Genomic DNA, 13,328 nt, shown 5'->3' with positions numbered 1-13,328 from the left:
GTGCTTCGCAAGACGAAAAAACCGCAAGACGAAGAGACTCGCGGAACGGATTAATTTCGTCTTGCGAGGCACCACTGTATGATTATTACTTTGAATAATAATAATAATAATAATAATAGGAAAAAAGAAGGGCCTGCGGGGGGGTTGGACTAGATGACCCCTGGGAAACCTTCCAGCTCGTCTCCATCTCCCTTGATTTCCTCCCCAGGACTGGAGCTCCACTTCCCCAACATCCAGCCCTCCGAAGCCGGCGTCTACATCTGCACATGCCGGAACCCGCAGTTCAGCAATGCCAGCCGTGCCGAGGTGGTCGTCACAGGTGAGACGCACCTTCTTGCTAGGAGTGAACTTCCTTCACTGGGAAGAGCTTGTAAAGGTGCAGAGCTCGAGATTGGGGCAGGAAGGGGTGGGTGCCGATTGATGGGAGCCCCAGGAGTCGAGAGGGCTCTCTGCTATTTAGCATAACTCCTCCCCTCCCACCCCACTAAACGGACCACGTCTGAGGCTCCCTTTGCTGCCAAAGGCTGGGGGAAATAGGCAAGTTGCCAGCAATGGCACCTGACGCATTTCCTTGGGGAGAGGATTCCGGAAACAGGGCTGGGGAGAGGAAGCGAGACCGCATCCAAGGAAGGGCACGGATCTTGGCAAGGAGAAGGCCACGAGGGAGTCTTTCACACATCTCTCTCTGCTTCCGCAGAAGGCCCCAGCAAGCCCATCACAGTGACCGTGGAGGAGCAGAAGGTGCAAAGCGTGAAGCCAGGGGGAGACGTCACCTTTGTCTGCACAGCCAAGAGCAAGGTGAGCCCCTTTGGCCTTTGTGTGCTCATTTGCTTGCTTGCGTACCTGTACCTTTTGCTTCAAAGAGCTCCAGGTGGCATACACGGTTCTCACCCTTCCTCATTGAATCCCCACAACAACCCTGAAATGTAGGTTCACCTGGGAGGCAGCGACAGGCCCCTAGTGAACTTTGAGGCCAAATGGGAGGATTTGAACTCAAGGGCCTAGTTCAGGGGAGCGGGGTGGATGTTAAAGCCCCCAACCCCCTGTGTAAAAGTTAAAGGTTGCATTCAACCACACAATCCTCATTCCGCACTTGTAAGAATTGTCAGGAGCTAGTCCTACACTCGAATAGGACCCTGGTAGAGACACATGCCCGACTGGCATGTTCTCTCCCTCCTGGTCGTTTGTTCGGGAGCTTAAAAATTTTCTTCTGCCCGAACATCACAGCGACCGATGCCAGCAGACATCGGCACACTTAGGGATCTGCGGAGTCTTCGCAACTTCCGTAACAGACTTCAGCAACTCAGCATTTTGGCTAATCTACTTTATTTACATATAAACACACATGGAGCACTGCAACATGGTTCCCTCTCTCTCTAGCATCAGACAGCAAAGAGAAAAAGGACAAAGGACAATAGTCCCACTTCACGGAACACAGTAACACAAACACCCTGTCTCCGTCATTTCCCACTCTGTGGAGTCAAAACATATACCGTCATGTGATAGACAAAAATCCGATGACTGCAATCATAGAGCAGGAATTCTAACAAGAAATCGGCTTTTTAATGTGACAGCACTTTGCCTATTGACACCAGGCAGATGCCTTTGTTGTGCCCTTTTTGGCACCTGCTAAAAGCATTTTTGTTCAGGCAAACCTCTCCAGACATGTCAAACTTTATGTGTGTTCTTATTAGCTACCATTGATTTGGCACTGTGGTCTAAACCACCGAGCCTCTTGGGCTTGCCGATCGGAAGGTTGGCAGTTCGAATCCCCACAACAGGGTGAGCTCCCATTGCTCTGCCCCAGCTCCTGCCAGCCTAGCAGTTCAAAAGCACGCCAGTACAAGTAGATAAATATGTAGCTCTGCAGCGGGAAGGTAAAGGATGTTTTCATGCGCTCTGGTTTCCGTCACGGTGTCCCGTTGCGCCAGAAGCGGCTTAGTCCTGCTGGCCACATGACCCAGAAAGCTGTCTGTGGACAATCGCCGGCTCCCTCAGCCTGAAAGTGAGATGAGCTCCGCAACCCCATAATCCCCTTTGACTGGGCTTAATTGTCCAGGGGTCCTTTACCTTTTTTAAAAAATACCTTGAATATTCTTAAATACCTGTTTATGTTTCCAGTGGAGAGTTCTAATATTTTCTTCCATATTTTTCTTAAACCACTTGTAGAGGTTTTCTTATAATCAAGCTACATACAAATTTCATTCAGTTAAAAAAAAAACCCAACGCATTGAAAGAAATGTCTGTATACATGTTGCATGTTGAAAAACAAATTCTAGTATGAAAGTGCACATTAAAAACAAATGTGTATTGTTATTTTTATCATCATTACTACTATTCTCATTATCATCGTTTAATTTATTATTCACATCTCTGGTGTCAAAAGCGGGGGGGAGGAGGCTGGTAGAAAGGTAACACTACCTGTTGAAAAGCTGCCTGTCTTTGGAGTCCCAACTCTCTCCTCCCCTGGCTGCCCACCCCCAGTCTCCTGCCTACACCCTGGTATGGACACGCCAGAACAATGGGAAGCTGCCCAGCCGGGCCATGGACTTCAATGGGATCCTCACCATACGCAACGTCCAACCAGAGGATGCCGGGATCTACGTCTGCACAGGATCCAACATGTTCGACATGGACGAAGGAGTCGCCACCCTCTACGTGCAAGGTAGGGACGGAGAAAGGGGGCTGCATGCTCAAGGTGTGCCAAGGCTGCAGGCACAGCCGGATCGTGGCTTAACACCGACACCCAACGCTCACCCACCTGGCCACAGGCTGCTCTCGTAGCCCTGGGCACACGGCATCTGAGCACGCTCGTCTCTGCCAGAACGTCACGAAAGATGGCTCCCACCTGTTGCTTCTTGGGGGTAATGGGAGTTGGGGTTTCAGGCGCCGGGATCAGAGAGGTCCATTCACCCCCTTTCTCCTGCTCGGAAGCCAGGCGAGCCTCTGCCAGTCAGTGCAGACGATACTGAGCTGGAGGGGCTCCGTAGAAAACCGCTCCCTGCGGTCCCGGCTCTGAAGGGAAGGGTTTACAGCTCAGTTCTAGAGCAGTTGCTTGGCATGTAGAAGGTCCCACGTTCCATCCTGGGCTACGTCTCCAGGTAGGACGGGGGGTAAGGATCCTCATCTGAAAACTTGGAGAGCTGCTGCCAACCAGTGTAGGCAATACTGAGCTAGATGGACGTTAACTTAGATCCTGTTTCTGACTTTCTCAGTACCACGAGGACCAGAGGCTCTCTTTATTTTTAGTGTGAGGCAGTAGCTCTGTGGCAGAGCTGCAGTTTGCATTCAGAGGGTCCCTTGTTCAGCCCCCAACATACCGTATTGGCCCGAATATAAGCCACACCTGCAAATAAGCCACACCTTTAAAATTCAAGGGGGGGGAGGAGAGAAAAAGACAATACCCAAATATAAGCATCTCCCTTAAAATTCCGCAGGCATTCACACCAGTAAATGGCAAATGTAGAAGGAAATCCTACAGCGTGACCATAAAAGCCAGTTTCTGTAAGGTCATGAATTTGAGCCGCACTTTAACTTTTCACGGTCGGAATTTGGGGGGAAAGGTGTGGCTTATATTCAGGACAATATGGTACATCTCCAGGGACAATCCATTTCTGATCCACTGGGCAAGGATCTCCAGCTCTGGAAAACAGTCCCTTGGGTGCCCGGGGGTCCTTGCCATTGGCCAGGCCCTCCTCCTCCCTGGACCTGGTTTTCACGTCCCTCTCCCTCGCCCGCAGCTCCGTCTAAGACCCAGATGTTCTACGGACCTGTAGAAGTGGTGGAAGGCCACAGGCCCTGTAAGTCGGTTTTGGCCCCCACTTGCATGCCCCATTGTCCATCGCTGCAAGGTTTTGGTTTCATTCCCCCGTGCTGGAGTCCTATCCACCTCTTTCTCCTCCTCTTCTGCATGGGTTTTGATGGCATGTGTTGTTGACACTCCTGTTTTCTACACCCACCCACCACCCTGCGCTACAGTCATCAGCATCACACATACTTCATGTCTAGGGTGACATCCATTTGCATGGCTCGGTTCCTTTCCTGATTCTGCGGGGTCTTGAGGGCACAGCACAGGAGCCTTTCTCCATCCCTGTTCTGAAATTGCCACTGGCATGGACTCCCCACCCCGGCTTCCCAGAGCCGCCTTGAACTTTCCTCTCCCCAATTTAGCTGGACCCGCGGTGCACCCCATGGCCACCATTGAGCCCTCGCAGCTGAGCGTCCAGCCAGGACAAGCGGCCGAGTTCCGCTGCATCGCTACCGGGAGCCCAGAGCCCACGATGGAGTGGATTGGTAAGCTTCCTGCTAGGTGACGCCATGGCCCCTGTCTCCGAAAAGTCACCTTCCGTCAGGCATCCCCAGGAATTTTCCAGGGGACTTGGACTTGTAAATAGTTAAAAGACTATTGGGAAGTGATCCATAACAAATTGAGGAAAAAATAATAACTCCTCTCCTCTGAGAGCCAGTGTGGTGTAGTGGTTAAGAGCGATGGACTTGTAATCTGGTGAACCGGGTTTGATTCCCTGCTCCTCCACATGCAGCTGCTGGGTGACCTTGGGCTTGTCACACTTCTCTGAAGTCTCTCAGCCCCACTCATCTCGCAGAGTGTTTGTTGTGGGGGAGGAAGGGAAAAGGAGATTGTTAGCTGCTTGTAAAGGTAAAGGGACCCCTGACCATTAGGTCCAGTCGTGACCAACTCTGGGGTTGCGCGCTCATCTCGCTCTATCTATTTATCTACTTGCACTTTGACATGCTTTCGTACTGCTAGGTTGGTGGGAGCAGGGACCGAACAACGGGAGCTCATCCCATGGCGGGGATTCGAACCGCCGACCTTCTGATCAGCAAGTCCTAGGCTTGGTGGTTTAACCCACAGTGCCACCCGTGTCCCTTTTTAGCTGCTTGTAGGCATGGCCAAACTCAGCCCTCCAGATGTTTTGGGACTACAGTTCCCATCATCCCTATCAACTGGTCCTGTTAGCTAGGGATGATGGGAGTTGTAGTCCCAAAACATCTGGAGGGCCGAGTTTGGCCATGCCTGCCTTAAAAGGAGTGAAAGGCGGGATATCAAGTCCAAACTCCTCCTCCTCTTCTTCTTCTTCTCTCTATCAGGTGGACAAGGGGGCGTCATCTCCTCTAAAGCCGTCATCCAGGGTGGGATCCTGCGCTTCCCGGCAGCGGAGCCTTCCGATGAAGCCCAGTATTTGTGCCGTGTGCGGAATAGCGCTGGACAGCATATGGCCCGTGCCTTCTTACAAGTACACAGTACGTTGTGCCCTGGCGAGAAGTGGGTGGCGCGCCATCCATTTGACCCGTCTCGGGGGGTGCCGAATGTGGCCCTGCAGGAGGACAGAGCCCGCCTGCTCCTGGGTCAGGCCAAAGGGAGCCCACCCGGTTCAGCCGCTGATAACATTATCTTCCTCCATGTGTCTAATCTTCTTTTAAGTTGGTGGGGAGTCTGGGTGGATCAGGGTGGATAAAAATAAATGATTAAAAAAAAAATCGTATTTTTTTTAAAAAAAATTAAATCGGATTTTTAAAATAAAATGCTTTTGGGGGAAAAACCTTTCTAAAGATAGTTTTCCAATTAAGTTACATTATAGTCCAAAAGCTATTCATCAGGAAGTAAGGATTTGTTTAAAGTTTTTCATGTGTGCTAAAACTCAGTCTAAGTTTTTTTAAAAAATTGTTTAACCACATCAGTTAACAACCATGGATGCATCTGCTGTAATATTATTATTTTAGTTAAATAAATGGTTTAAATTGTTATTAAGGAAATGATTATTTTTCTCCTTCTGATAAAGTACAGCAGAAAAGTTGTCCGAATATAAACGGTTAACTTATTAAACCTCACAATAATTTCATCATTATCGGTCTATGTATTTCTAATAGCAGTGCTTTCCCCCCCTAAAAACTGTTTAGGGGGTACTCTCATTTTGACTCAAGAAAACCACCATTTTATAGTTCAAATCAGGAAAAATAAATACAGTAAATGGACAAAGATTCACAAAATGTTTAGGGGGTATGCGTACCCCTGCGTACCCCCAGAAAAAAGCACTGTCTAATAGTATAACCAAATCAGTAATTTTTGATATAACTGTAAAAACTACTCTGATAATTTATTATTCCAAAAATGAAACCTTCATTTGGTTTTCAATATTAAGATGAGACCAACAAGAATGAGTCTTTCGGGGGGGGAGAGATTTAAATCAGGCATAGGCAAACTCGGCCCTTCAGATGTTTTGGGACTACAACTCCCATTATCCCTGACCACTGGCCCTGTTAACTAGGGATGATGGGAGTTGTAGTCCCAAAAAATCTGGAGGGCCTGAGTTTGCCTATGCCTGATTTAAATCAAGTCTTTTTGACTAGTGATTTAAATTGTGATTTAAATTGATTTGATTTAAATCAAATCCACCCTGGCAGCCATCTCTGTCAAGTATCTTGGGGGGGGGTCTCTCCCTTCCCTAGGCCAGGTCAAGAGGGGCTGGGGGGGGCAATCGGAGGGAAAGAGGTGGGCTCACCTGCCGCTCTGCTCTTCCTCAGGTGCCAGCATCCCGCAAGTGCAGGTGAGCCCAGAACAGACAGAGGTCCACGAAGGGAGCACCGTGAGGCTCTACTGCCGAGCAGGAGGCTCCCCTGCTGCTACCATCACCTGGGAAAAAGAAGGAGGCCGTTTGCCCCCACAGGTGAGTCTCGGAAGAATAGGGGGCGATGGGCTTCTCTGCTTCAGAGAGGCCTCCCCACCACTGAAAATGTCAGTGTCAAAGGGGATTCAAGGAGGAGAGGGAAAAGGGGCCCAGGATGGGAGTTGCGGATGATGTTAGCGGGAAGCCGTCCCCACTGCTCCAAAAAAAGATCCCTAACGATGCTTCATCTTAGGGTTGTCTGCCCTTACTCAGCCGTAAAGCAGAGGCACTCTGCACGTGCCTAAGTCTACTCTTGTTCCTTGCTACTCCTTCGCATAGAAGCCAGCTCTACACATTTGCAAGTGATTGTGCTCGCCTAGTTGCATGTTTCGGTGAGCGTGTACGCAGGACCCCAGAGGGGGCATACTTTTGAGAAGTTACAGTAGGGGTGTTCGCACGTTACATTGAACCAGTGTACCATCTGAGTACCCGTTACAGTGGTGCCCCGCAAGACGAATGCCTTGCAAGACGGAAAACTCGCTAGACGAAAGAGTTTTCTGTTTTGGAGGTGCTTCGCAAAACGAATTTCCTATGGGCTTGCTTCGCAAGACGACAATGTCTTACGAGTTCCTGCTGGTTTTTCTTCCTCCCCCCCCCCCTTTTTCTAAGCCGCTAATCCGCTTATCAGCTGATCCGATCAGCAGATAAGCCGCTAAAAGCCGCTAATCCGCTAATCCGTCAATGGGCTTGCTTTGCAAGACGAAAAAACCGCTAGACGAAGAGAATCACAGAACGGATTCTTTTCGTCTTGCGAGGCACCACTGTTATAGAAAAAACTTCTCCTTTTCCCTTATGGGGTATCCAAGACCCCAGATAGAGCCCTTAAGTGGGTTCCCTATCCGCAGGAGAAAATAACAGGCCAGCCAGAGAATATTGAGAAGCAAAGCAGCTAGTAAGCCTGATCTTTATCCAACTGTTGCAACAGGGTCCCCTGCTCATCCCACGCAGGAGGGAGGAGGAACCCAGAACAATGGTGCGCAAGCCCCTATAAAGAGTTTTGAAATTGCCCACCTTGTAGCTCAAGACCACGGCCTAAAACATCATACATACATCATAGAAGGAGGCAATCTTCAGCAGAAATCCTGTTTGCCAGGATACCTGACAGTGGTCACTGATTGCTTTACTTGGGTAGCCTAGCCATTCTTTTGTGATGGTTAATAGTTTAGTTCCACAGTCCAAGTTAGAGGCTTGCCCTATTAATACACAAATACACCCTTAAGACAGGATTTGTAAGCAAAAGACAATGGGAAGTCTTCCCCCATTTTCCTCCCTTACTGCAGAGGAATATTTGAAGTCACTGGGAGAGTCAAAATGGCTTCAGGATTGCTCTCCTGTACTATTTCAGACACATGGTTTATATATTATATATTAAATGCATTTTAATATTTTGTTGGAAGCCGCCCAGAGTGGCTGGGGAAGCCCAGCCAGATGGGCGGGGTATAAATAATAATAATAATAATAATAATAATAATAATTATTATTATTATTATTATTATTATTATTATGATGATGATGATGATGTTTGCCTTGTACATTTATGAACAATCAGTTTATATTTGAGACCTTAGAATTCTTATAACTGTGTTCACAAATACTTGAGCTGTACAGCCTGCCCAGCAGTGACTTTGTCACTGTTCGACTTTTGTCTCCTGGAATTTGTGGGGGCTTGTTCCAGGCAGGGACCCAGGCCAGGGCTGCGAGATCCTTCCTTCCTCCCTCCCTTCACTCTCTTCCTCTTCCTTCTGTCTCCTCCGGGCTCCCCCTTCCTGCTCCCTTCCTCTCTTTCTTTCTTCCTCCTCCCCTGGATAGGCTCTCTCCGTCTTTGGCTTCTTCCACTTCCAAGGTGACAGCCTGGAGGTTCTCCAGCGGCGGATCCAGGAGCTCCAACAGGTAGCCCTCTGCACAAGCCTCTCTGTGGCCTCTTTCGCTTCCCTCTCCATTTCCTAGCTGATTTCTGTCTCTTTGTTCCAACTAAGCATACTCAGAGTAGAGCCATTGGAACCAATAGACCTAAGTTGGTTATGTCCTTTAACTTCAGTGGGTCTATTCTGAGTAGGGCTAGCACTGGACACAATCCCCGCCTCTCCATTTAAACTTCCTGTCCTTCTGGTTCTCCGGCAAGGATGGGCAGATTTGTCCGTTTCAATTTGTCATTTTTCCAGTTTTTAAGTTCAGTTCTCTACACCAGTTTGTAATTTATTTTTTAAAGTCCACATTAAAATTCATCAGTATTGAGTGCAGATTTCTCCCAATGCAGTCGTACCTTAGAAGTCAAACAGTATCCGTTCCGGAAGTCCGTTTGACTTCCAAAAAGTTCAAAAACCAAAGCTCGGCTTCTGATTGGCTGCAGGAAGCTCCTTCAGCCAAATGGAAGCCGTGGAAGCCCCATCGGACATTCGGGAGCCAAAACGTTCGAGAACTAAGCTGTTCGAAAACCAAGGTACGACTGTACACACTTTTTTTTGTTTTTTTAAAGCAGTTTGGTCTAAATTGCACATTTTTGCAAAGCAATAATTTCCCTAATGCAGTACATTTTTGTACATTATTTTCAATCATACATGCAGTTGTAGCCTCGATTTAGGCTAGCATGCGTGTTTTTATACTTACTGCTTAGCTGGGCAGCTGCACTGCGAAATTCAAAGGCGTGCGTACTTTGATGGGTGTTTGCATGCTGGGCTGCGTCCAACTTAAGTTCCTCAGAGCAGACCCTTTGAAATTGACGAAGCTGAGTTAGTCCTATCCATTCACTGGGTCTGCTCAGAGTGGCACCAGCACTGGGTACAACCCTATGTTTAAGAATTTCACCTTTTAAATGTGAACGCGATTGAATTCTGCTCCACATTTATTCTCCAGTGGGGAGGAAAGAGGTCCATTCTCATCAGGCCATCTGCCCCAGGCCTCCCTCCCTCATCTACCCCTCCTGAACATGCCTCAGAAACCACAAGCCACAGGGCTTATGTGGAATGTCTGCGTTCTCCACCAGTTGCAGCTTCAAGAGGGAAATGGGGCTCAATGTCCCTCCCCCTCCCCCATGACTGGGGGTAGGTAACCTGGTCTTCTCCACAGACCCTCTGTCCCCAACTCTGCCCTCATCACAGTCAATCAGGACTCCAAGGTGGATTTTCCCTTCCTCCGACCCGTCTTAACATTAATCTATTTGTTTGCTTGCTTGCTTATTTGGATAGAGAGGTTTGTATCAGCCTGCTTTCTCTCTCCAAAACGGAGCTGTCCGAAGCAGCTGTTTGCTAAGCTTTGGACTCCAACTCAGCCCCATGCTCCCATCAGCCCCAGTGCCATACAGCTGAGCTGGATTGGGCAGACGTAAAGTGTCTGAAGGGCAGCATGCTGGGACCGATTGAGCAAACACCACAATCAGCCAATAGCGTCACTTCACGGAAAAGCAAACTGAATCCTTCAAATGTATTTGTGGAGACGGCCCTTTGCTCAGTCACCATCAGATACTTGCTGTGGTTTAAAGGTAAAGTGACCCCTGACCAATAGGTCCAGTCGTGGCCAACTCTGGGGTTGCACGCTCATCTCGCTTTATTTGCCGAGGGAGCCGGCGTACAGCTTCCGGGTCATGTGGCCAGCATGACTAAGTCGCTTCTGTCGAACCAGAGCAGCGCGTGGAAACGCCATTTACCTTCCCACCGGAGTGGTACCTATTTATCTACTTGCACTTCGATGTGCTTTCGAACTGCTAGGTTGGCAGGAGCAGGGACCGAACAACGGGAGCTCACCCCGTGGCGGGGATTCGAAAAGCCGACCTTCTGATTGGCAAGTCCTAGGCTCTGTGGTTTAACCCACAGCGCCACCCGCGCCCTTGCTGTGGTTTACATGGCTTCATTTTAGGCAATCTGGCAGGGGCACTTTTTTGCACATCAGAGGCCTGCCTAGCAGCCAGCATGGCCTGTGGGGCATTGGAGCTCAGCCGCAGCTCCAGAAACACTCCAGTGACTCTCCTCTTCCTCCTTGCCCACAGTCCCGTGCAGAGAGGACAGACATTGCCACCTTGGTCATCCCCTCTATCACAGTGGCTGACGGCGGGGTGTACCACTGTGTGGGGAGCAGCGCATCAGGAGTCGGTCGGGCAAGAATTGAGGTGATGGTCATCCGAGGTAAGGAGAGGGCTTTCTTCAGACTGGGCCATCAGCCCCGTGCAGAGACTCCACCATCGGGGTCCTGGCAGGGGTTTTTGAAAGGACACATTCACACCGTACATCCAAGCACTGTGACACTACTTTATACAGTCATCATGGCTTCCCCCAAATAATGATGGGAGCTGTAGTTTGGTAAGGGTGCTTCGAGGTCTTAGAAGGTACCCCTCTCCGAGCTACAGTTCCCAGAGTTCCCTGGGAAGAGGGATCGATTGTTGAAATTATCTCTGAGGACCAGAGTTAACAGGGGTTCACTTCCAACGCTCTAAAAGGGCTGCTTTCTTGCCAAGGGACTGAGAAACCTTAAATGTTAAATGTTCAGAAAAAGTCAGAAGCCCAAGGCAGTATAAGTTCCTCAGCTACGTTTATTCAACATTGTCAGTGACAATGGCTCACTCATAGGAAAACAAAGCCCGAATTCCAGAAAACCCTTAGGGGGTAGACTGCAGACTTTTGGAGGGACATGTTCACTGCTTTAGTGAGATTATATATAAACCCACACGCTTGGGACAAACTCGCCAGGAAAAATATCCAGGAGTTTTGAGTGGAGAAGGAAAAAGAATCACTCAGCCATCAGTTCTTGGCCAATATGGTTGGTGGAAACTCCACATCCAGAGGCAGTCTACTTCTGATTGCCAGTTGTGGCAGGGAAACAAGGGGGGGCTTGTTGTGGGGAGACTGATGTTTTGTACTCCGGCACTGTTTGTGGTCTTGGCGTCCAGTTGTAAATTAGGATACCAGACTACATGGGCTCGCTTGGGCCTGACCCAGCTTGCTTATCCTTGTAGCTGCAGGCCTTTCCCCAACGGTGAAGATTGAATCATCATCCTCTTCGGTCATAGAAGGGCAGACCTTGGATCTGAACTGCATCGTGGCCGGCCAGCCAGCTGCATCCGTCACATGGTACCGGCGAGGAGGCGCCTTGCCTTCCAACCACCAGGTAGGTACAGGTTGGGCTGACAGGAGGTGAAGTCCATCAATTTTTGGACGCCTGCAGGTTCTCCGTCCCCAAGGCAGAGTTGTGAACAAGATAGGCAGGGGCAGTGAAGGCAAGTGACTGCCTACTTTAGGGAAAGGGAACCTCTCTCTAGATCAGCCTTTCTCAACCTGTGGGTCCCCAGATGTTGTTGAACTACAACTCCCATCATCCCTAGCTAGCAAGGCCAGAGCTCAGGGGTGGTGGGAGTTGTAGTCCAACAACATCTGGGGAACCGCAGGTTTAGAACTGCTGCTCTAGATGTTGATGGACGCTGAAATTTCATCATTCATTCCTGGCCAGCATGACTAGAGGTCATGGGTGGTGATGGGAGTTGTAGTCTAATAACATCTGGAGGGCCACAACTTCCTTGGACCTGAATTAAAAGGAAGAGGCGGTTAGGGGAAATCAAGGCCAGTGACGGTTTAGTTCAGGCACATTCAGAACCTGTGTGGTTCTCTTTCAATTAATGAAAAAAAAAAGGTTAAAAAGTACTTTTCAAAACAACAACAGATTCCTTTTTGTTTGGGATAATTCAGACTGAAATTCCCAGGTGTCAAAAAAGGTTATTTATGTATGCCACTACTGTGGCCCATGTTTCGTTAGCCCAAAAATGGAAAGCGAGCGAGGTCCCCACCAAAGAAGAAGGGCAACTCAAGCTGACAGAATATGCGCAGCTTGCAGACTTAACATACTGAATAAGAGAACAAGAACCCACGTTTAGAGAAGATTGGAAAACGTTTATTGAATATATGGGAAATAATTGTGCACAGCTGAAAACGCTGGCAGCGTTAAGATAAATTCAGCAGTGTAATTAAGCTTTGATGGATGCAATAATGGAATACTGAATGGCCTCGTTTTTGTAAAATATGCAGGGATTTATGATGTGTAAAATGAACCGTGGAAAGAGAAGAAGGGAAATCACTGATATTTTAAGGATGTAAAAATGAGTATTTTAAATTGTAAAACAGAAAATTTAATAGAAATGATATACAAAAAATAATATGAATGGTTTCCTGTATCCTCAGGTCTACGGGTCCGTCCTGCGCATCCTGCAAGTATCCGCGGCGGACTCGGGCGAGTACGTCTGCCGCGTCAGCAATGGGGCAGGCCCTAAGGAAGCCTCCATCATGGTGACCGTACAACAGCAAGGACATACACATGGTTCAGCACATGGTAACGCTTCCAGGACCTTTCAGGCCATGGAAGGGGAAAGGGCTCTTGTGTGTGCGCGTGCACACACACACACACACATACATATATCGTTGATTGGAACCTAATGATAGACAGGTGGCAGGGAGGACATAATGCTTGGAGTTGGAGTCTTTGGGTCTCTTCCAACTCTACAATTCTGTGATTCTATGACCTGCAACCCCAGGGCCAAAAACATTTCCCACCTTTGACTCAAAGTATTTGATGACTGTAGAGCAGTGGCGTAGCGTGGGTTGTCAGCACCCGGGGCAAGGCAAGTAATTTGCGCCCCCTAACCCGTGGATTTGCCCCCCCTAA

At 48.8% G+C, this 13,328-nt stretch overlaps 1 protein-coding gene across 17 annotated transcripts in view; it reads left to right on the top strand.

Annotated features, from left to right (window-relative positions):
- The window catches only part of HSPG2 (heparan sulfate proteoglycan 2), a 224,478-nt gene that overhangs the window by 149,955 nt on the left and 61,195 nt on the right, over positions 1 to 13,328 (top strand). For 13 of the 17 annotated variants that reach the window (XM_081202846.1, XM_081202842.1, XM_081202856.1 and 10 more), the window contains 11 exons: positions 209 to 319; positions 698 to 798; positions 2,485 to 2,665; positions 3,741 to 3,800; positions 4,171 to 4,293; positions 5,110 to 5,262; positions 6,544 to 6,686; positions 8,496 to 8,576; positions 10,669 to 10,804; positions 11,632 to 11,783; positions 12,848 to 12,995. In XM_081202846.1, the coding sequence (XP_081058972.1) occupies positions 209 to 319; positions 698 to 798; positions 2,485 to 2,665; positions 3,741 to 3,800; positions 4,171 to 4,293; positions 5,110 to 5,262; positions 6,544 to 6,686; positions 8,496 to 8,576; positions 10,669 to 10,804; positions 11,632 to 11,783; positions 12,848 to 12,995 (1,389 nt within the window). The remainder of the gene's footprint in view (positions 1 to 208; positions 320 to 697; positions 799 to 2,484; positions 2,666 to 3,740; positions 3,801 to 4,170; positions 4,294 to 5,109; positions 5,263 to 6,543; positions 6,687 to 8,495; positions 8,577 to 10,668; positions 10,805 to 11,631; positions 11,784 to 12,847; positions 12,996 to 13,328) is intronic. The other 4 variants (XM_081202848.1, XM_081202847.1, XM_081202855.1 and 1 more) reach the window with 2 other exon arrangements.

This window comes from Podarcis bocagei, assembly GCF_964188305.1.
Source record: "Podarcis bocagei genome assembly, chromosome: 7".
In the NCBI taxonomy this organism is placed as follows: domain Eukaryota; kingdom Metazoa; phylum Chordata; class Lepidosauria; order Squamata; family Lacertidae; genus Podarcis; species Podarcis bocagei.
Note: the sequence above shows the minus strand (reverse complement) of the source record. Positions and strands in the feature narration are given on the sequence as shown.